We start from the raw sequence: 22,075 nt of genomic DNA, 5'->3' as shown, positions 1-22,075 counted from the left end.
AGGGCCCATTCCTTATCTTCTTCTTGCTGGTTGTGTTATTCCCTTATACACTAGTTATATTCCCCCTACCAGGTACCACATTTATTGCCTGTTAGTGTTGTCTGTCTCAAAAATCCCTTTTTATGTCTGCTTTTAGGCTCTCATAGACATCTTACTGGTATATCCGCCACTCTATGATGTGTGTGTGTGTGTGTGTGTGTGTGTGTGTGTGTGTGTGTGTGTGTGTGTGTGTGTGTGTGTGTGTATCCATCCTTCCACCCTTTTATTATAGTGTGGCTATGGAGGCCCACAAACGTCTTATCTTTATGTTAAGCTCTTACAAGTATAAAATCAGTGATATGTGACTTATAAGGGTACACATAACAGCTAAAGAGATGACAGTTCTGAAAATATCCCTTATAATTTCAGTATAAGATCCAGTGAGGTTGTATGAACAGTAAGCCCTATTATCTATTTAGCAAAAAAGCATATCATGATAACTTGTTTCTACAACACAGTAACAGCTTCTATTGAAGAGGTGATTGTTCTTATTGCAATATTTTACTCTAAAGGATCACTGAGGGAGAAGGTCATAACCATTGTTTGAAATAGAAAGGGATGAAGAAAACATACATCTGGACAGAATCCCAGTGCAGGCTAGCCTGGCCTAAAGCAGCCATTTCAATGGAAGACACATGTAAGCGGTAAAGATTTATGAAGGTGTGACCTTTGGACAAAGTGACAGCCACACATGTTTCTATAGCAAAGCTACCTTTGTTGAAAATTATCAAAAAGGGAGTGTATTCCCAAGGTGGAATCAACAAGTGCTGCATTCACTAGCGGTTTGTTATACATAATGTAGCAGAAAAACTCAGTGAGCAAGCTGTATGGTCCGACATTGATTCAAGATATGTCTGTCTTCACTTAGCTAACAAGAGAAACAACTTTCTTTTTAGCATTGCTGTCAGTGGTGCAGCAGGTAACATACTTGCCTTTGGTGCACAAAGCTATGGGTTCTTCTCTCACACCAAGATGATCAATTGCTGACACTGCAGTACATTATAAGGGGGGTGCTGTGCTTCTGAGTGTGCTGTCTTTCAACATTAAACTGAAGACCCATCTGCTTGAGGTGGTCAGATGGGTGTAAAAGATCCCATGGTACCTATCAAAAAGATCAGGGGTTCTTATGAACAGTAAAATTTACAAATTTCATATTTACAAATTTATGCAATGTACAAGTTGCCATTACTTTCTGCCATTGTCAAACAATCTTAGATATCTGGTTTTCATTATTATGTAAAATTTTATCTTCATTAGCTAATTCGAACCTCATTCCTTTTTCTACAACCACCATCTATTTTTTCTTAAAATTACTACTAGTCTCCATTTATCATTAAACATGATTTCATTTAGCCTTTCATTCCAAATTGTCCACACAACATAAAATAATCTTTTATCTATTTTACTAACATATTCCTTATTTTTACGGCTATAAAATCCAAACATAATCATAACCATATTTATTTATTTTCCCTCCTTTATATTTTCAAAGAAATTTTCTTTACTCAAGTTTTACCACAATTTTGTAACCCTTATACATTGCAAGAGAACATGTTCTGTAGCTTCTTCTTTACCACAACATATAAAAACTCTTTCAATTACTTTTTTTTATTTGGTATATTTACCTTTAGTGGTAATTTATTATTCATAATCATAGTCTCCATAAAAAATCTTGACATTCTACTTACTTATTATACCATGCTTTTTGCACTTTTAGAGCTTTAACTTTTGCATTTGCTAGCTCACCCCAAAAATTAACATAATAATATTGCATCATGATATTTTTATACCACACTTTCCCCTCATTTTCTATTTCGTCAATTTTCATTTTCTGTAAAATAATTTTTTTCTTGATAACATCTCATTACTTGGTTTAAACATGCTTTTCCTCTTTAGAATTTTTTAACATATCCCAGTGCTGCTTATAATTGTACTTTAGTAAATTTAGTACTAAATTTTTATTTTTAACATTTACCAAAATCAAACTTTATACAAATTCAAGGAATAAGCATAATGCTAACAATTGGGTTTAGTATTACTAAACCTCCATTTTCCTTGTCCATGTATAAGACTCCTGTCTTCACTGGATTAAATATTGAACCCCATATAAAATAAAATAAAATACTTGTAGTATTTCTTTTTCATAGATTACTGGAAACATATCGACACTAGCTAAATATGCAATCTTGCCCAGTATAACTGAATTAATCAGATAAATGTTTTTTGTAAATGATAGTGTATTTGTTTTCCAAAAACAACAACGCTCCATCATTTCATCTAGTATCCTATTCCATTATTCCTCACTTGCATTTTTAGTTCCAAGTCTTATTCCTAACACAGAGATTTCTTTCATTGAGAAAAATACTCCTAGTGTCTTTACTATATCATCCAGTCCTTTACTTTTTTTAATTTAAAGTCATATGCAATATACTTAAACATTGATGTAAATAACATATAACTTCTTTCATCCAGATTTTTTTCTCATAATCGATATAATATCATCTGCATAAATAAACATGACTGGAATTTGTATTCCTTCATTAGTAATATATGTAGCACCTCTTGTGCAATTTTACATCTTCAACTAGTACATTCATAATTAATGCAAATAATATGCTATTCATAGGACATCCTCGATGTATGACATTTTTATATCTATTTCTTTGCTTAACTATCCATTCAATAAAATTCTTACTTTGTTTTTATTATATTTAGAGTAACATAGATTCTTAATTTTCTTACTAATGTTAAACTCTTCCATAATTGTCCACAAAGTTCATGTTGTACTGTATCAAAAGCTTTAATCCAATCTACCATCCTGGTCTTGGTTTTATCAGTCCTGTTTATAATATCATCTCCAATTTCCCTTACTATGAACAATAATTCCTGATATCCTTTTCCCTTTGATCTATATATGCTATCTTCCACTGTATTTTTTATTTTATTTTCCATTCTCTTCTGAATTATTTTCATGAAAATATTATAGTCTGTATTGTTCAGTACTATAGTTCTTCAATTTTCAATTTTATTTTTAGCTTTCTTTTCAATACAAATTTAAGTATGCCACTGCATAAATCTTTATACATAAAATCTTAATTTAACCACTCATTCATAACCTTTAAAAAATACTTTTTTCTTCCAGTCGATAAAACTCTTATTAAATTGGTATCCTATTCGATCTGATCCTGAAACTGACTGTAAATTAAATTGCCTAAGTACATAATCTAATTCATACAAGGAAATCTTATTTTCCAATTCCTTATTTTCTTGTTCTGTCAATTTTTAACATGCCATTCTTTTTTGTACTTTCTTTTTATCTTGAAACATTTTCTTTATATAATTTATTATGATATTCATAATTAGTTCCTGAGATATTGTTACCTTTCCTCTATCATCTTGATTTCTCTCATTATACTAGTATTGTCTTTAACTATAAATAAGCGATACCTCTTCTTTTTTACCTTGTAAATAATATCTTTCTGTAAATAATCATAGAATCATAGGAGATTACTAGGCTATTAACCTGTAGATCATTTTAAGCCTAGCAGTTTCAACCCAATGTAATACCATACAGGAACTAGTCAATACCCAAGATTGCATTTAGTGATGACTGCCCATGTCCAGGAGGGTTATGGGTGCTATCTCCAGTAAGAATTTATGGTGCCCCATCCACTGATCCAGGTTCCTCTTTAACAGTGTCATAGAGGTGCTATGTTTCACATTAATTAATAGGCTGTTCCAAAGAAGTGGCAGTCACTAGGAGATAAATCTGTCCCTCCAGCATGTCATATTTAAGTCGTAGGCCATATTTAAGTCCCTGTAATGGGTAGCCCTAGACCTATTTGCTTTACAGATATGCAGTAAGTTTATTAGGTTTGGGTCTTGGGTTGCTCTGTAGGCCAGGCATAAGTCTCCCTTAAGAAGTCTATATGATACAGAGTATAGTGACAGGGCTTTTGGGTGGTCCATGTAAGGCACATGCTGGAGGCCCTTGATCTTCTTTGTTAGAAACCTCTGAGGTCTCTCTAATTGCTGTAGGTGCTTATTACAGTACATACTGAATGGGGCATTATACTCATTTATGGGTCAGATAAGTGCCGAGAATAGGAGGGTTATAACTTATTTTGCTCTGGAGATGATGCCTTTACTAATCAAGTGAGCTATATGGAAAGCTTTCCTTACAGTGGTAGGCATGTGGTGGTCGAAGTTAAGGCCATGGTCAACCTGTGATCCCAGGTCTTTTACCACTTCATGGGTACTTAGGGTATTGTTATTGATTTGATAGTGTGAAAGGACATCATTTGTGCTGAAGGGAATGATGATACATTTCTTTGTATTCAGTTTGAGACAGTGACTAATACACCAGTCATTGGTCTACGTGAGACCATCCTGGAGTATACTGACATCATTTGGGGATTCAATGATTGCACCAAGTTTGCAGTCCCTTGCAAACTTGGTCAGCCACAACCCTTCAGTTTTGACCTGAACTTCTCAGAAGTATATACCAAACAGTAGGGGTACCAGCACTGACCCTTGTGGCACCTATTAGTAATAGGTCTGCTGTTGATGTGGAGTCACCCACTTTGATAGTGTGTGTCTGGTTTGTGAGGCAGTTGGTAACCCATTTTACAACAAAGGGGTTTACATTCAGTTTGCTAAGTTTATCAGTAATGCCTGAATGCGAGATTGTGTAGAAAGTCTTTCCAAGTCGAGTTATGCAGTGTGTACAGTCTTGCCCTTTTCAGTGGCCTTGGTCACAATTTCAAAGAAATCCACCAGATTTAACAGGCAGGATCTCCCTTTTAGAAACTGAATTGGGCAGGATCCAGGGTTTGAAGGTCACCTATGTCTTTATTTATGAGGTCCATAATGATACAGTCCATGTCCTTACAGATGAGACTGGTCAGACTTATGGGTTTGTAATGAATGTAATAATTCTTTAATTTTTCTCTTGACTCTTTTCATAAATGTTCCATTCTGTCACATAATTTTCTTTAGCATTCCTTTCCAAATCCTTTAGAGTATCCGTTTACATTGTTTTATAATTTATTTTTTTCTGCTGTTCTTACATCTGACTGCTGTTCTAAAAACATTTTTTATATTTTTCTTTCAAAGCTAGCCATCAAAAATATAAAACCAAAAACAGCTGACTAGGAAAACCCAGAATTTATTTAATAGTCACAAAATAAAAACATTACCAAGCATTTATATAATATCTAGTCATGTGATTAAATAGTTTAGTGCTTTAATCCTTTGCGTTTTAGGTCAGCAACAAAATCTTCTCTGTTGTTTAATCTTGGTGGATAACAAGCATTAAGTTTAAGTTGCCATAAATATTATTTGCACCCTAATTCTTCCTCAGTGGCAAACTTATTGTCATACCTTGCAACATAATCTAATACAATAAATTTAAAACCCACTTTATATTTGGATGAAATATAATGCTTGCTTAAACCCTTTTTGTCATTACCAGCTGATACTGCATATTTGTGCTCATATAGTCTCGTGTAAAGCTCTGTGGTTCTACCAACATAAAATAACTGACAGGGCATACATAGAGCTAAATATACGACAAACATAAATTTGCAAGTAAATCTGTCTCTGATTTTAATCAGCATGTTGTTCACCCTTATTTCTTCTATTCCAGTGCACAAATAATTACAAAAAATTACAGTTCTGACATTTGAACATCCCTGTTTTTACACTGCCATTCAATGGTAAGCTTGTTTCTCTGAAAAAAATTCTTGAAACTCTTGCCTCTTTTCTGTACAAATACAGACTTGGCACTAACTGCTTTAGTTATTTCTGAGCAACTGCTAATAATATTCCAATTTCTTCTGTTTATTTTCTTAATCTCTAGCAAATGTATACTGTTTGCTGCTTGCATAACCAAACAATAATCCACATTCTTGTTGTTCACATTCTCTTTGACTTCATTTTTCCTCATACTGTATACTTCTTTCAATTTATTTTCTACCATCTTTGCTGGATAACCTCTGTAGATAAGTCTGCTGCATATACTCTCACTTTCAGAAAGTCCCCATCCTTTTTAGTAAACCTATTTGCTCTCATTAACTGCCCCTTCACTATATTTTGCTCGGTTCTGGTGGGGTGCATACTAGAATAATCTAAAAAAAATAATAGTTTTGTATTTCTTTTTTTGTATATCTTGCTGATAAGTTTACCATTTTCTTTTGATATTGTCACATCTAAGTAATTTATACTGGTGTCACTATATCCTATGATATATTCTAAAAAAATAACTTAAACTGTTAATGAGCTTATGAAAACTATCAAGTGCATCAATGCTCCCTCTCCTCACCAAAAACATATCATAAATAAAGCGTTTATACAAGAAAATGTTGTTCATATACATGCTGTTGAAAATGTGTGCCATTTCCTACCCATGCATAAAAATATTTGCATAACACAGTGCCATGACAACACCCATGGCCACCCAATTTGTTTGTCAGTACATATTGCTAAACTCAAGGTAGTTATAACTGAGGATTATTTCTATAGCTTCCATAATTAATTGTATGGTATTAGTGGGAAAAAGCTTACAATTAACCAGCTACCATCTTACTGTATCCATACCCCCCTCATTGGGAATAACTCTGTATAAAAATTTATATCCAATTATCAATAAAAAGTCTTTTTCACTAAATTCTAAATTCTCTGTTTTTGTTAGAAAATCAAATGAGTCTGATATATGAGCCACCCTTTTTCACCACTTTTTGCAAATGCTTATCAACAAAAGTTGCTAAACCTTTAGTTTTGCTGTTACTACTTGCCACTATTGGACTCTGAGGTGGATTATCTAAGTCTTTGTGTATCTCTGATAATCCAAAGATTGTGCTAACTTTGGGGCTATCTACTCTCAGAAACTTTCTAATGTCTTCAGTAATCCTTCCACATCTGTACCATTCTTCAATAAACATGTCTGTCAGTGAAAAAGCTTATTTTACTTTACTAAATGATACTGGCTTGTAATATTTGACATCAGACAATAATTCAATCATTTTCATGTTCTACATAGATCTGTCTAACAAAACCAAAGCATTTCCTGCATCAGCTTTAGTTATAATCACATTCTTGTTGTTAACAAGATTATAAAAACTCTCCCTTTCATTTTTCGATAAGTTGTCTGTTCAAAGGTTTATTGTTTAAAAGTTCAATGATTTGCAGTTCAGACACAGAAAAATTTCTAATCAGTTCTGAGTGGAGGGTTAAAAGTACTTGGTCTGTGAAAGGGATTTGGTTTGTAACTGTCAGATTTGTATAAAAGCTTTAAATTAAGCTTTCTAACACAATCCCTTAAACTGTTTATCACATCACATTTGTAAGTGTTCTGTGCTGGAAGAAAATTTCATCCTTTACTTAGGATTTTGCAAGTTTAATTGCTGAGAAACAGAGAAGACAAATTTATAATTTTAAAACAGTTATCATCTGTCTTTCTTGCCTTTTCCAGGACTTCTTCTGTCCTTTCCTGTTTTTCTTCTGCTTTCACTTGTGCTGGGGAGTTGTTCTTGAAGCTGTCTGCCCAGGTTCTGTTTGAAGTCCCTCCTTTGATTGTAAAGCTAGCCATCATTCAGACCAGTTTTTATAACACACGCCAGTGGAAATATGATCTTTCATTAACATATACTTGTTGTTTTTTTCATTTCCATCCCATAATTTCTCACACATACTTTTTATCAATTTTCCCAGTATGATATACACTCTCCATATGGCTGAGTGATCTGAGATGTCTGTTACAAGTGTCTCTCCCTTAACTATATTTAAACCTTGTGATATAATAAAATACTCTGTTTCTATCTTATATATTTTTCCTCTCAAATAACAATTCAAATCTCCCACTAATATTATATTCATATTAATTGCTACATAATCCAAAACTGAAGAAATAAATGTTCCCTTTCTTTACTTGTAACAGGCATACAGTGCTATAATTCTATATACCTGATTATGCATCTGAAATCTACAATAGTTAATCTTTCTATCATTGCCAATGTTATGTTCAATATACTCACTGACTTTGTACAAAGTATAGCAATGCCTGCATATAGTTAATTTTCTAGCTTCCATATTGTATCTCTGGGTCTGTATCACTTTGTCGAATTGCTATTCGGCGAATATCCATTAATTGAACCTCTGTTTATCAAAATGGCTAATCATTGAATGGCTTTTTAAGTGAAATTTTTAAGTAGAGCAAACCAAGGGTAGGCCAACCAAGCAACTGCAAAAAAAAAAAAAAAAGAAATGTAAAACCTACCAAGGTGGGGAGCTATGCTGCCCACACCCCCAATGTGGGGGAGATGTACCCCCACCCCCCTAATACTAACTCCAAGATCACATTAAACTGGAGAAAAGGGCAAATTCCAGATGGTGTCATCCACTGGTTTGTCCAAAGAAGAATTTGCTATTTGATGAATAGTGGCTTCAATAAAAAGAAGTTTGATGAATGGCTATTCGCTGAATAGTAATTCGACAAGGTGATATAGACCTGTATCTCCTCCCTGATGTTTCTTTGTTTGTAATCTCTCTTCTTGTGGCAAAAAATCTTACATCTTCCAATATCATTTTGTCATCACACTTACTACACTAGTTTAGAATGCCCATTCTTCTACTTATATTTTGGCACTATTTACATTTACTGAAAGCAACAGCCATCCCTCTGGACAAAGGTGGGCCATCTACTGACCCATAAGTGTCACTAGTCTTATATGTAAAGCCATGGAAAGAATTATCATGGAGATGATCAACAGAGATATAGTAAACCTCCAAACACTGGACCCAACCCAGTTTGCTTTCGTCAAGGGCAGATCATGCTTACTCAACCTTTGAGAAGGTCACCAAAGCAATGGATGAGGGCAAAATCATTCACGCTGCCTACCTTAACCTGGATAAGGCATTTGACACAATATCCCACTCAGGCATTGTTGATGAACTTAAGAAGTTAGGTACAAAGCTGTATGTCACCTGGTGGATAGCCAACTGGCTCACATACAGGACCCAGGGAGTTAGAATTGGGGAGTCTGCCTCTACAAAGAGGCCATTCACAAGTGGAGTCCTTCAGGGATCAGTCCTTAGATTGCTCCTTTTTGGCATTTACTTCTCAGAAGTCAAGGCCAATGTCAGTGGCCTCTGGCTGACTAAGTTTAGAGATGATTGCAAATTAGGAGCTGTCATTGAATCTCACACTGACACAAATGTTCTCCAGGAGGGGCTGACACAAACAAACAACTGGTGTCAGTGCCATGGAGTAAAACTAAATGCCAAAATATGCATAATAGTATCCTTTGGGAAGTCATCCATCGCTGGTAACTAACATATTGACAACACACCCCTTAGAGGTGACCCAGTAGTCAGAGACTTAAGGAGACACATAGATGGTAATCTAGCCTTTGATCATCACATGTCTATAGTGGTGAGGAAATCATTCTATGTTGTGCAACTTATAAACAAAGGTATGGCATCTAAGTCCAAGGAAGTTATTGTTCCACTGTGTTCAGCATTCATCAGACCTATCATTGAGTACATTGCCCCCTTTGATATGTACCTAACCAGGCATATCCAACAACTGGAAATTCCACAGAGGTTCCTCTCCAAAAGAATAGAAGGCATAAGTAATATGTTCTATGCAGACGGCATCAAGGCCCTATCCCTGTATTCTGTCTCCTACAGGCTTTTGAGGCGAGATCTATGCCTGGCATACAGGGCATTGTCAGACCCCACTGTGATGGACCTCCTACATATCCATAAAACAAACGGTACCAGAATTACCCATTCTAAAGACTTAAACCTTGTCTGTGATATAAATAGGACCTACTCGAGAGAGAGGTATGTATCCCAGAGACTATCTCATCTATGGAACAGGCTCCCTATCCATGTGAAGCAGAGTTCCTCCCTAACCTAATTCAAGTGCAACTTGGACAATCGGATGGGAAACTGGAAATTCATCCCTGGTTTGGCACCTATGTCGCTGATGCAAACAGGTAACCTGTAAATGGTTCATCTCCCAGGCCCATGCTTACACTTATCAAGGGTATCAGAACTTATCAGAGATTTGTGACGCATGGATAGGCTTAAAAAGGCCCTTGTGGTCATTAGCCTAGTAAACACCTATGAACCTAAAGTTGTCAGTAAATGTGTTAATTTGAAGTATTTATTTCATTTGCAATATCCATTTCCTTTCTTTTTCTCTTTTACACGTATCCCCTTAAACTTCTTTTTCTCTTACTCTTTTGCCAGTAGAATTCTTTTTATCTTTCACTGTTTTCTAATTTATATCTTTCTCTCACTAATTTCAGAAGCTTCTTCTATACTATTTTCTTTTCCATTTTCTCTTTATCCTTATCTTTATGTTTACCCTGATCTTAATTCCCTGCTTCTTCTTTATCTGTTATTGGGGCTGTTTCTTCTCTTTGTATACCATCCTCACTTTGGTTTTCTTTTTCTTCATCCTTCCTCTCTAGATTACAATCAATGCATAAATGCCCGATTTGGTTACATTTATAACATTTCAATTCACACTTTTTTGCATCATGACCTGTTTCCCCACAAATATAACATTTCATTTTGTCACAGTTACGTAACAAATGATCATCTTTCCATGGGAACAAAACACGTTTTCGGTTGTTCCCAATATTTTACAATACCTTTGCTACCTTCTACCTTTATCATACTAAGGACACGAACAATGCTTTTCTTTCTCTGTTTTTAGTACAATATGACAGTCCCATCCCCAGCCTATAATCCTCTGTTATCATACACTTTGCAAATGTCCATAACTTCTTTACAAAATTTGCTTTAATGCCTCTTTAAAGTCTCTTTTCAACTTCAGTTCAAAATTGAGCACGCATTTTTCTTTCTCTGTGAAATGCTTTAACTACATAACAATTCCATGGATTATAGTTCTTTTTCTTGTCATACTCCCACCAAAAATTTCTGAAACAGAACCAGTCTCAAAATAATATCATCAAATATCTCTTTATGAATAAGAATAAAAGCTCTTTCCTCTTGAGCCTTCACTCCCAGTGGGACCATTAAATTATCCCATCTTATACCTCTTCATTTTTTTTTCTTCTTTGTTCTGAATTCTCACCATAAATGTCCTTTGATTGTTCACATTTCCTTTCCTCTGTTCATTTCTCATCACTTCCACTGCCGTTTATTTAACAGTCTCGGCATATGATTTCTTTGTCTAGCAGTCTTCTTTCAAAATAGCTTCCGATTCCTCCGACTGGATTTTTTCCATAATTTCACCCCATGAAACATCTTTTCCACTCTCTGATTTGCTTTGCAACCACAATGCACCCAAAATATCATCCCACAACCCTCACAACTGGAGGGTCCCACTAACATATCCATCATTGTTTTGAATGTTTGCTTCTGTTGAAACAAACAAATTCTGCTGAAATAACACCTCAGAATCTTGTAGAGTTTCAAACACTGCACTGGCATTCACCTCTTTGCTATCCGCCATTTTGGATCTTCATGAGTGCTGTTCTCCCTGCCTCCACTGCACTAGGAACAGAAAAAAAGCACTCTTCTAATGAGTAGGGGAAGTTTCATCATGCCCTAACAAAATTTCCCCTAGTAATATAAATACCATCTCAGGTCTCCCCCGAAAATAGGTTACTAGCCTAGTTGGAACCTGGTCAACAAAGAATAAATAATAAAATAAATTCTTAAGAAGACAACTTTGGAGAACTAAAACACAGACTGTACACATCTATGTTATTTGGAGTTTCTTCCCTTTTTTTGCCTTCTGTAATTATGATACTTGATGGTTAAAACACTGGCTGATAATGCACCACTTTGGGCAGGAGGCTATGGTAAATATTAAGGGAGAGGTACTTGTCCGTGTAGAAAATATTTATGGAGTTTCTTGTAGACCAGGAGTTTGGAAATCAGAAATACTATGGGCAGATGTAAATGCTATAAATAATAATGCCTTTTAAGATATAAACTTTGGCGTGGTAGAAACTGCATGTTGTAGGAAAAGGACTACTACTTTTTTGAAATGAAGATCATGTTTCACAGAGGAGCAGCATCTCTGAGCAGAGGCCCGAGAGAGCCAATTTGCTTTGTGAACTGTTCAATGGGGTTAGAGTGAGCCAGGTGACTGCCCTCCCATGGTGTGTGGAAGACATTTTTTATGATGTTATTGTTGGTGTTCTGCTCCATAGGCCTCGGCTGAAGTTTTTTTGTTTTGACAAGCTGGACTTTCCCAGTAAACAAATATAAATAAATAAATAAATAAAAGTAGTATTCATGTGCACCGTCATACAATTAATTCAGCCTGAGTCAAACTGCGATTAACTATACTTAAAATCTATGAAAGGCAGCAAACACGCCAGAAAGGAAATTCACTAGCCTCAGTTTAGACAGTAAATTTGTTTGAACTGGTACAGCAAATAAGACCATGAAATGGTAATTTTCTGAAATTCTGGGACTTGTTAGGTTGAATCCTGGAACAGGGAGACTGTATGAATGAAAATTTTAGACAGGTTCAAGACTCCCATATCTCACCTTTGTTTCAAGTTATAGTGATCTCAGAGTTGGTACATATAAGTTCTGGGGTGTGCAAGGGGGCTTGCCCTTCACATTAAAGGTGCAAGGGGACTCCTTCCCGAAAAAAAATTGAAAAAGATAACTTTAAAGAAGAACAATGATGTTCAACATTCACTGTTCTGAAGTGTGGGTCTTTTTTTCATAATTCCAGGGCTCTGACTTACAAGTCTCAGAATTTCAGTAGGGAGCCCCATGAAATACTTGGTTGCTATAAGAATGTTTCTGACCACTTGAAGCACAGAAATGCCAGTTTTACATGGACATACACATTTGTAAAGGCGCTAACAGAAGAAGGTGTTGGGTCTGAGTCCATTAAGGTGTTTTGATTGTTTGCTATGCAGCTGCTCCTCCCTTATACCTACCACGTCCATTTTTAGCTGTCACATGAATCTTTAACCTCCATCTACATTCACTTTATTTACTACTGACTTTGGCTCTGTTCGGAAGTTGTACGTTCCTCTCTGTGAAACAATTTCTCCCTTGAATCATTCCCATTCTGCCCATTGCTATGCAATATTGTCTCTCATCATTTTTTCTTCCATTTCCACTTCTCCCGTTGCTCCCTGATAATCAGCTGCATCCGTGTATGTAGTTTCTGTTACTGTTCTCTTCCAATCTCTACTTGCCAGGATCATGACGTTTTTTCCCTTTATAGTAGAGCACTTATTTCTCAACACAAATAACTATTAGTTGCAAATTCTTGACCAGTTTAATCTCATTTTCTTTGTCTGGCCACCAAACCAGGATGCAATGCCTCCAGAGATAGATCTACCAGTGCCTCTTTTGCAATCCATATGACTAAAATCACTGACATTGACATGTTTCATTCAACTTTGTTCATTCATGTACTTCCTGAGTGACCACATTCCAGTCTTAAATAGAGAAAATATGACACCCTGCTGCTATAAATTTATTTAAAATCTGTAGATAAGTCTTCACACCTGAATGTATTTTTGCTGAACGAGTTTATTTGGGAATGGATGGTGAACTGGAAACTAATGATTACAATGGGCAAAGTGCTTCTTACTTTCAACATTGTATGCCCACTAGATTGGCATGTGATACTTCACCTTATGGAACTGACATCATTGTTTCCTGGATGCTGCAGAAAATCACACTGAATTTACTTGAAGACCCTTAATAACTGCTGGATGCAATGTTGTTTGTTATAACAAAAAAACCCTTAGCCTGGTCTATTGAATGAATTTTCACCAGTGTTTATATTGGACGGGATTAAAATTAGTAACTGACCATCTGCCCTTAGTGCCCCTTAAAAGAAATCATCTTTCAGCATAGCACATAGCTTACACACCCCTTAAGACTGGCACTTTTATAAGAGTCCTAGGCATCCTTGTGGATAACTTCCTATCCTTTGGTCATCATATTTCCACTGTAGTTAGAAAATCCCTCTATCTGACTCAAATAATAACTTAGGGCATCTCAACCAGAACCAAAGAAGTTTTACTTCTATTCTACTCATCTCTAATCTGCCTCATTGTTGAACATAATACCCACTTTGATATGTACCTATCATAAAATCATAAGTTCGACAGATACTAGGCAATCAGTCATCAGAGAATTAACAGCCTAGCAGGAATACCCAACATCAAGAGTTACCTCCTGCTTCAAGAAGGGCTGCACAAGGTAGGCCCAAAGAGAGAATTTTTAAGTACCCAACCATTTGACTAGGTTAGTCCTGAGTATAGCTAAGGTAATACTTTGCTTAATATGCCAAGATAATTTATGCCATAAATAAGGAATATTCTGGAATAAGAATTTATCATACCACAGTGTCCTATTAATTTGTTGATAGAGATTGAGTCCCTTTGTGTGTGTGTTTGAGGAACTGTTAATTCTATAAAGACAAAGTAGATTTAGGAGGGTGGTGTTTTTTTATGACTTGAAAGGCCAAGCATAGATCACTATTGATGTAAGAAAGATGTTTGACAAAGCTTTGTTAAGCAACTTTCAGCACTGTTAAGTCCTAGTCTCATATTATATAGTATGAAATCACAAATCACAACCACTGAACAACATATGAAGTATTTAAGCTGCTATGCACTTCACTGTAAATCATGTACACACACACACACACACACACACACACACACACACACACACACACACACACACACACACACACACACACACACACACACACACACACACACACACACACACACACACACACACACAAAACAACAAAAAGTATGACATAGTGAAATATTCAAGAGCTTTTAAAGTTGTTCATTCAAGGGAGCACTTTGATCCTGCCCACTGCATGTATGTCAGTGCTACGTGTTTTACAGTTTTCATTGCTGTAAATCACTATGCTCCTTTACTTTTTTTTCTATAACTAGTACTATATGTACCAGATAAAATTCCATGTGCTACAAAGAATTATGACTGTGTCTCTGATCATAAGTCACTTGTTATGAGTTCCTGACATGGATGTTAAGATTCTCCTCTCAAGATTTGCTTTACTCAACTCTTGAGGTGAACATATTGGCAACCACAAATACAAAAGAAGCTGGTTATGATTGGAGACCCATTGATAATTGTCCTTGTGTGGTTCAGCATAACATTTCTGAATAATAGCTTCAGCATGTACACTGTGAAAATGTAAGAAAATTGTCAAAAAGCAGTATTGGCATATATCAACAAGGTGTACCTGTGTACTGTCTACATAGGTACAATAGGGTACCCACCTTACTACCCCTCAGAGCACAGTGATGAAAAAAATCCCCCACTAGTGGCAGTTAAGATATGACTAAATTAAAATAAACACAGTGAAACCCAATTAGCCTGAAATCAATGTGAATTGCTTCTGGCCATGATGGTGGAGCATTGTGGCCACTTCAGTCAGCACCCTAACCCATAACATATATCTGTGGTGTATATAGTGGTATTAATATACAGGTCAATATGTCCATTACAGACCAATTTTATGTGCAGACATCTATTTTCATGACAATACTGTGGATCATATTCCTGACATGTGTGCAATCTTTCCTCCACAGGGAACATATGTGTACCTCATTCCTACTGTACGTTGCACCGCACTGCCCACACATTGCACAACCACTGCTACAAGGTTCTACAGTCTGTCTCCCATACACATGGCCCATTTAAATGGGACACTGTCATCGGGAATAGCACTGATCATATACCAGACGCATGGACTGACACACACATCTTGAACTGCCAGTCCTGGCAGCCGTAAAGGCAGTAACAGCTTGGAAAGCCATGACAATATAAGGTAGCCTGTAGGATAAGGAAAATACAATAACAAATGCAGTAATAACAAATTAAATATCTGCACTTTTCATGCAATAGTTTCATACTGTTCCTGAAAGATGCCACAGTGTATGATCGGTTTACTATCACAAATCCGAATATGTCTATGACGATCTTGCAGGATTTTGAGGTGAAACATCAGAATCCATCCATACTGAAACCCACGATATTAAAGTCTGGACTTGCCCCCCCCTGCAGAGCCTATGTTGGTGCTTGTTTCTGTGTTCACGCAAGTAAGGTATTCATGATTTGGTGCAATTTCAGGGCTGTACCCAATCGGTATTGTGGAATTTGATGTTTCCACACTGAGATCCTGCAAGTCTGATGTAGGCATACTCAGATTTGTGACTGACTGATAGTAAACCCTTATAATCACAACAGTGTCTAGATCATGTATTAACATCACTATCTGTGGTTAACACTGCACTGTTTAGTACTATGCAATAAACAGTCCAGTGTTATTGAAATGTCTGCCATCTGTGCTTCATGTACATCACTTACATTGTACCTAAGTTTAGCTTCCAGTCTCTGCCCACATCCTCCCCCATGGAAAAAAGAAGAATAAGCAAGAGTAAGCACTTGTATGGTGGGTGGTTCCCCCCATTTGTACCTCTAAGTGTTGGGATGCTAGGGAATCCTGTGTCATTAGTCATACAGTTGGACCCCATAACCCTGCAGCCAACTGAGCAAGCTGAATAGTAACCCTTTTTTCATATGAAAAAGAAAAAATTGGAAATCCTTGGAACTGAAAGCTTTTTAAGTCAGACATGGTGGCACTAACTTCAATGCACCCCTGAAAAAGAACTCTTAAGCATGACTGTTAGGCATCATAGACTTGCAGTTCATTATACCAAGATAAGTTTCAAAAGTCAAGGGTACTTTCCAGAAACTCCAGACCAAACTTTCTGTTTACCTGGGGAAGCACCTACTTATTCAAAATGACTCAAACTAGATATGCATGAAGCATGCAAGAGGCTTTCAGGTGAGTGAATAAACAAATAAATCAAGAATCTGGTTAATCAACTGACAATGTTTGTGTTTGTGTTGAGTACAGATTCAAAAAAAAAAGGTACTCTACCAACGGGGCTACTGTGTTAGTGACAGACAGTGATTTCCTGACTAGGCTATCTACAACATGGAAAGTATACAACTTTGACTGAGGACACCTGCCTTCATTATTCTTGAGGATTCTCATATAAGTATCAAAGTAATATGACCCCAATAAAGAATTTCCATTTTATCACTGTTGAGATCTTTTTTGATGTTACTGAGGTATGACTGTAAGTTTTTTCTCATGCAGTCCTTAGACTCAACAGCTCTGAAAACAAGCATAGCAAATAGTTGACGGTCTACTTTTACTGCTCTGAGCATATGTTATTCGATTACTTATTTGTTTGTTAATAAGGTTGTTAGTCTGCTCCATAAACTGTATTCAGCGATGACTCAAGCCATAGGCATACAACTTACAGTCAAAGCAAATTTCATGATGTGTCATATTAAATTCAGAATACAAAATCAGAGTGTAGCGACTATGCCAGGGCTTAGATGACATGTTTGACGTCACTATGTAGAAGACAGACCACATATTTTGACTTCAGAGTTTCACATACAATATCTTCACACACTCTTGAGTTCAATATTTTGCATATGACTTTTTAACAGTTTTTTTTAGACACTGGATCTTCCCGATGGTATCCATGTTGGGCAGTTGTGGAGTTCTTTGGAGAACCTATAATGCCTAGAAATCTAATAAACACTTTTGTCTATGTACACTAGGTAATTCAGTATTCTAACAGCTTGCATGTCTTTTAAATTCCTCTTATTCTATGATTTCATTCTGATTGCATGGTCAGCCTCTTGATTATAACTGCTTTCTTTACGGAGCTTCAGATGTTGCTGATTGTGTCAGAGTAAGACTCCATGCTTGACTGAAGGTGTAGTGAGTGATATACTCATTTCTGCCATGTGTTGTTGCCTTATTGCCTACATTATGGCTGAAAAAGGTCCAGCGTGAACCACCCCAGCTATACTTTTAATAAGGAAAGAAACACCTTAGTAAATGCTATCAATAGGGCACAAAGATCATGTCAAATTGGGCCTTATGGTGCTTGAACAAATTCATCATGTCTTCAGCAGGATGTTCCATTACATTACTCTAGTTTGGACACTAAGTTATTTGAGTTTCAGTGATGTATGTGCAACTCTGTAATAATAGGGTGACCTAATGGATACCTGGGAAAGAACAACTGGTTCTGTAGATGATAAACTAGCTAGATGGTTGAAAGTATGGTAATACTTGTGCTATAGCCCCCCCCCCCCCAAGTGGCAGAGAGAGGGGGATTCTAGTCTATTACTCCACCAACTCAATTACATCACAAGATTTTTTTTTCCTGTAACTGACTGCAGAGCTGTTAGGGAAATGCTAAAGATAGTATCTACTATTTCAGCCTTTGAAACTCTAATCAAACAAGCAAAAGCCTGAGATAAGAGCTATGCTAACTAATGAATACTAAACCAGATGAGTGCTATTAGAAAGGATGAGACTGCTGCAGAGACTGCCTTTCTGGGTATGGCCTGTCTGGTTAACCAAGAAAAACATAACTTCAGATATGACCAGAGATGCAGAGCTGTAATTACAAGGAAAAATAGCGCCCTTCATGGATTTAATGAATTCTTGTGCCTTAACATTTGCTTATGAATGGTATATACCTTTCTAGATCACAGGAGTAACTAAATGGCCTCTTTCTTCCACTTTTTCTAATTTTTCTTTGGAAGAGGTTTACAGATCTCTTTGGCTTGTCAATGCCTTCATGAACTGACATTTCTTGCACTATAAGTCTGCGATCTGCTTTCAGTAGCTTTGCAATTTCTGGAGAGAGAAATATGATGCCACGAGGAATGTGAACTTTTTGTGATCAGAGGAAAGGCAAAACGGCTGTTACCAGCATTCCAGCAGAGAAGATCTGAAACAAAGAGGGATACAAATTCCTGCACCAGTGGCACAAATGTAATTATCAACATAAGCCAGAATGTGGTTCCTCTTAAAAACTGTTGTAGCAAAAACTTGACAGATTAGTAGACAGATGTTTGTGTTGTGCTTGCTGTAGAAGTTTTATTTAAATATAACTTGTGAGGACAGTAGTATGTTTATATAGAAAAATAAACGTAACCCAATGCTGAAAACTGGGAGTGCAGTCACATTCTGTAAGTGTCAGAGAGATAGGAATATAAAAAGGAGGACTACAAAATTAAATGCTGCTTACCAAAAATACATATAATTTATACTTAGAATTTACTTTACTTTGAATGCATTTCTTCCTAAAGGTTTTCTCTGGCTACTTACCAAGAAACCAGATGTGCTGTCTAGTAGGCAACGGACTCTGCAAACAAAGCTGCGATTTAGGAAGGGCAAATACTCTGGTGGTACACCTTCTGAATCCTGGGACTTCAACAAATTGCTGAGAATATACTCTTCACCTGCAATTAATCAAGTAAAAGGACACTCACAGCAAATGTTTAATTAACATGCACCAATTCATCTAATGCAGGTTACAAATGTCTAAGCAGAAATGTACTAATTCAGTTCCTAACCATGCCAGTTTGTGTACAGAAGCAGTGTTATTCAAGAGGCATTAGGCACTGGTGGTTGTACTTTTTTGTTGTTTATTAACCATCACAATCCCGTTTAGTTCATTATTTTAAGAAGTTCAGAGGTTGCTAGAAGACATACAGTTCAGGTGACAATTAAGAAGCCTTTTCCAAATTTCCAAAGCACTGTCTGGACATATGACTTGCTCAAAGTCACACAATAACCAAATGAAGGGTGAGTGAAACAAACTCTGCACTGCAAGAAATAGTTTGTTAATTGGTCAAAGCCTTAGTTATCTGCTCTAACTGGCAGACTGGAAAGCTGCTCTGACACAGTTATATCCCCTTCCAGTCTAATCACACTAAATAAATCAAAAGCCCTTTTACAGAACCATCCAAGCAAGAGAAGTTTTGCAATAGAAAAGTAGCACTAGTAATATGAGTAACCACTAATCTTAAAGTGCATGGGTTTAGAATGTGGGAGGAAACTGCAGTACCTTGAAGAAACACAATGTCCATGGTAAAAAAATGCAAAGGCCATCATCCAACCACTAGTGTCCAGGATCACAGCACAGATTCTGGAGCTAAGAAGATAGAGCAGCAAGAACTCCTTTGCAGCGTTTTTTACTATGTGCTTATTTTAGCTGTGATTGAAAAATATTTAGAGTGATGGGAAAATCTTGTAAAGATTTTAAGGAAAGCTTCTCTCATTTTCATAAGTTTGTAAGTAGTGCAAAATTTTAAACATCTGTTCTTGTGAAATTTTAAACATCTACTGGTAAGTACTAGGCTAGATGCCCTTGCATGCCATTGGAGGGCTTGCCAATTTTCATCAAAGGTAAGAATCAAACCCTATAACCTGTGTCTGTGATCTAAATACCTTAGCCATTGTGCCAACCCCTAACAGAGTCAGTACTTGAATATGACCCTGCATTTTGGAGGTGGAGACATTAAATTTATATACATATTTTTAACAACCTCCTGACCTTCTAGCCTTAAAAGCAAATATGCAGCAAATATATACCTTGCTGGATGAATTACATGCATATATACTGCATACATAACATAGACACAGACTCACATGCATATACACATATGTAAGTTGCTAAATGTACATGTGGAATAGATTGTACCAGTCAATATGTGATACATAATGATATAATTTTATTCTACAGTTCAGAGGTATTCTTAGTCTATGTGGTAGCTACCCATACCTCTCACCCTCTTACAGCACGAAATCTGGACAAAGACATAAACAATAAGTGGACAAAAGACAAAAAATAGGGATAATTTTTAAATATTACACTTACAAATTTAGGAAGTTGATAGAATAACAGGTTTTGTATTAACATGAATTTTCTGAAGGGTATGAAATCTGACACTCAAATGTCTGTCATTATTTTATGACATTAGTCCTCAATAGTTTGTCAATGATTTGCCAGAAAAAACACAATTTTATGAGAAATAGACCAAAAATATGAGGCAAAAATCTGGACATTCTGAGAAAATCTGAACAGTTGAGCAGTATGTTAAGCAACCCATCTCACTGTTTTTTACCAAAATCTTTGATGACATATGTATGTTTTTACAACATTTAACAATTTCTATTTCTTCTATGTAACAGCAAACTACAGTCACCAATGTAGCTGTTTGTTTCCCTCATTATTTAACTGAGGATACAAGCAAAGCTAATGACCTTAAATGTGATCAGTTATATTGATAGACGATATATGTAACTGGGTTACTGGGAATAAACAAACCAGACAAGTTTATATTTCAAGATATTAGAAAATTAAAGATGGACATTTAGCTTCCTGAAAATGAAGGTGAAAAGGCAAGCTGGTCTGTTACTGCTAGAAAGAAAGGATATATGCATATATTTAACTACCACTTGGATGAGTTTGTTATAGCTGATTCCAAAATTCCACACCCTCATTTCACTACATTACAAGATATCTGACTTCAAAACTTTGAATCTGACAGTTACTACATTTTGTAACACTATAATATAATATAATAAAGTAAAGCACAACTACACATACTAATGTAAAAAAACATATTTGTGTGGGGGAACTGTGCTTATATGTATCCCAACATCCCCTTGTTAACAAAATATAATGAATCTAAGGTTGTACTACTTTAGTGATAGTGGGGGATTTTTCCAGCAAAATCAAGTATTAATACTAGCAAAACCAAATAATCCTTTTTACATAGACAAGAGTATATTCTTGGATTTGATATATTTAGCTGGCAATGGTGAGAGGTACAGAAGCTACACTGGTGTTGCAAAACAGGCTGCCTCATTGTAAAAATAAATGCTATTTTTGCTTTGCTCAAGTATTTACTGCTGCCTTGTTTAATATTCCTTTAGTAACTAATATACTTTATTAAGACATTGCATGCTTATCTCAGTAACTTTGATTTAGTTTGAGACTGTTGTTTTCAATTAAAGCTATACATTTCTTTAATGTACTACAATATTTTAAACCTGAAGGTAAGACCATAGTATTGCGGGTCCCAAAAATAACTTAAAAACTTAAATTCTAGTCATTGAAATAGTGTAGATTACTTG

At 36.0% G+C, this 22,075-nt stretch overlaps 1 protein-coding gene across 1 annotated transcript in view; it reads right to left on the bottom strand.

Annotated features, from left to right (window-relative positions):
- Positions 1 to 22,075, bottom strand: part of LOC122796914 (aryl hydrocarbon receptor repressor-like) — a 325,581-nt gene that overhangs the window by 99,153 nt on the left and 204,353 nt on the right. The window contains exon 4 of the mRNA XM_044065672.1: positions 19,259 to 19,392. Coding sequence (XP_043921607.1) covers positions 19,259 to 19,392 — 134 coding nt within the window. The remainder of the gene's footprint in view (positions 1 to 19,258; positions 19,393 to 22,075) is intronic.

Source organism: Protopterus annectens, chromosome 3.part0, assembly GCF_019279795.1.
Source record: "Protopterus annectens isolate FY-2018-M chromosome 3.part0, PAN1.0, whole genome shotgun sequence".
Classification (NCBI taxonomy): domain Eukaryota; kingdom Metazoa; phylum Chordata; order Ceratodontiformes; family Protopteridae; genus Protopterus; species Protopterus annectens.
Note: the sequence above shows the minus strand (reverse complement) of the source record. Positions and strands in the feature narration are given on the sequence as shown.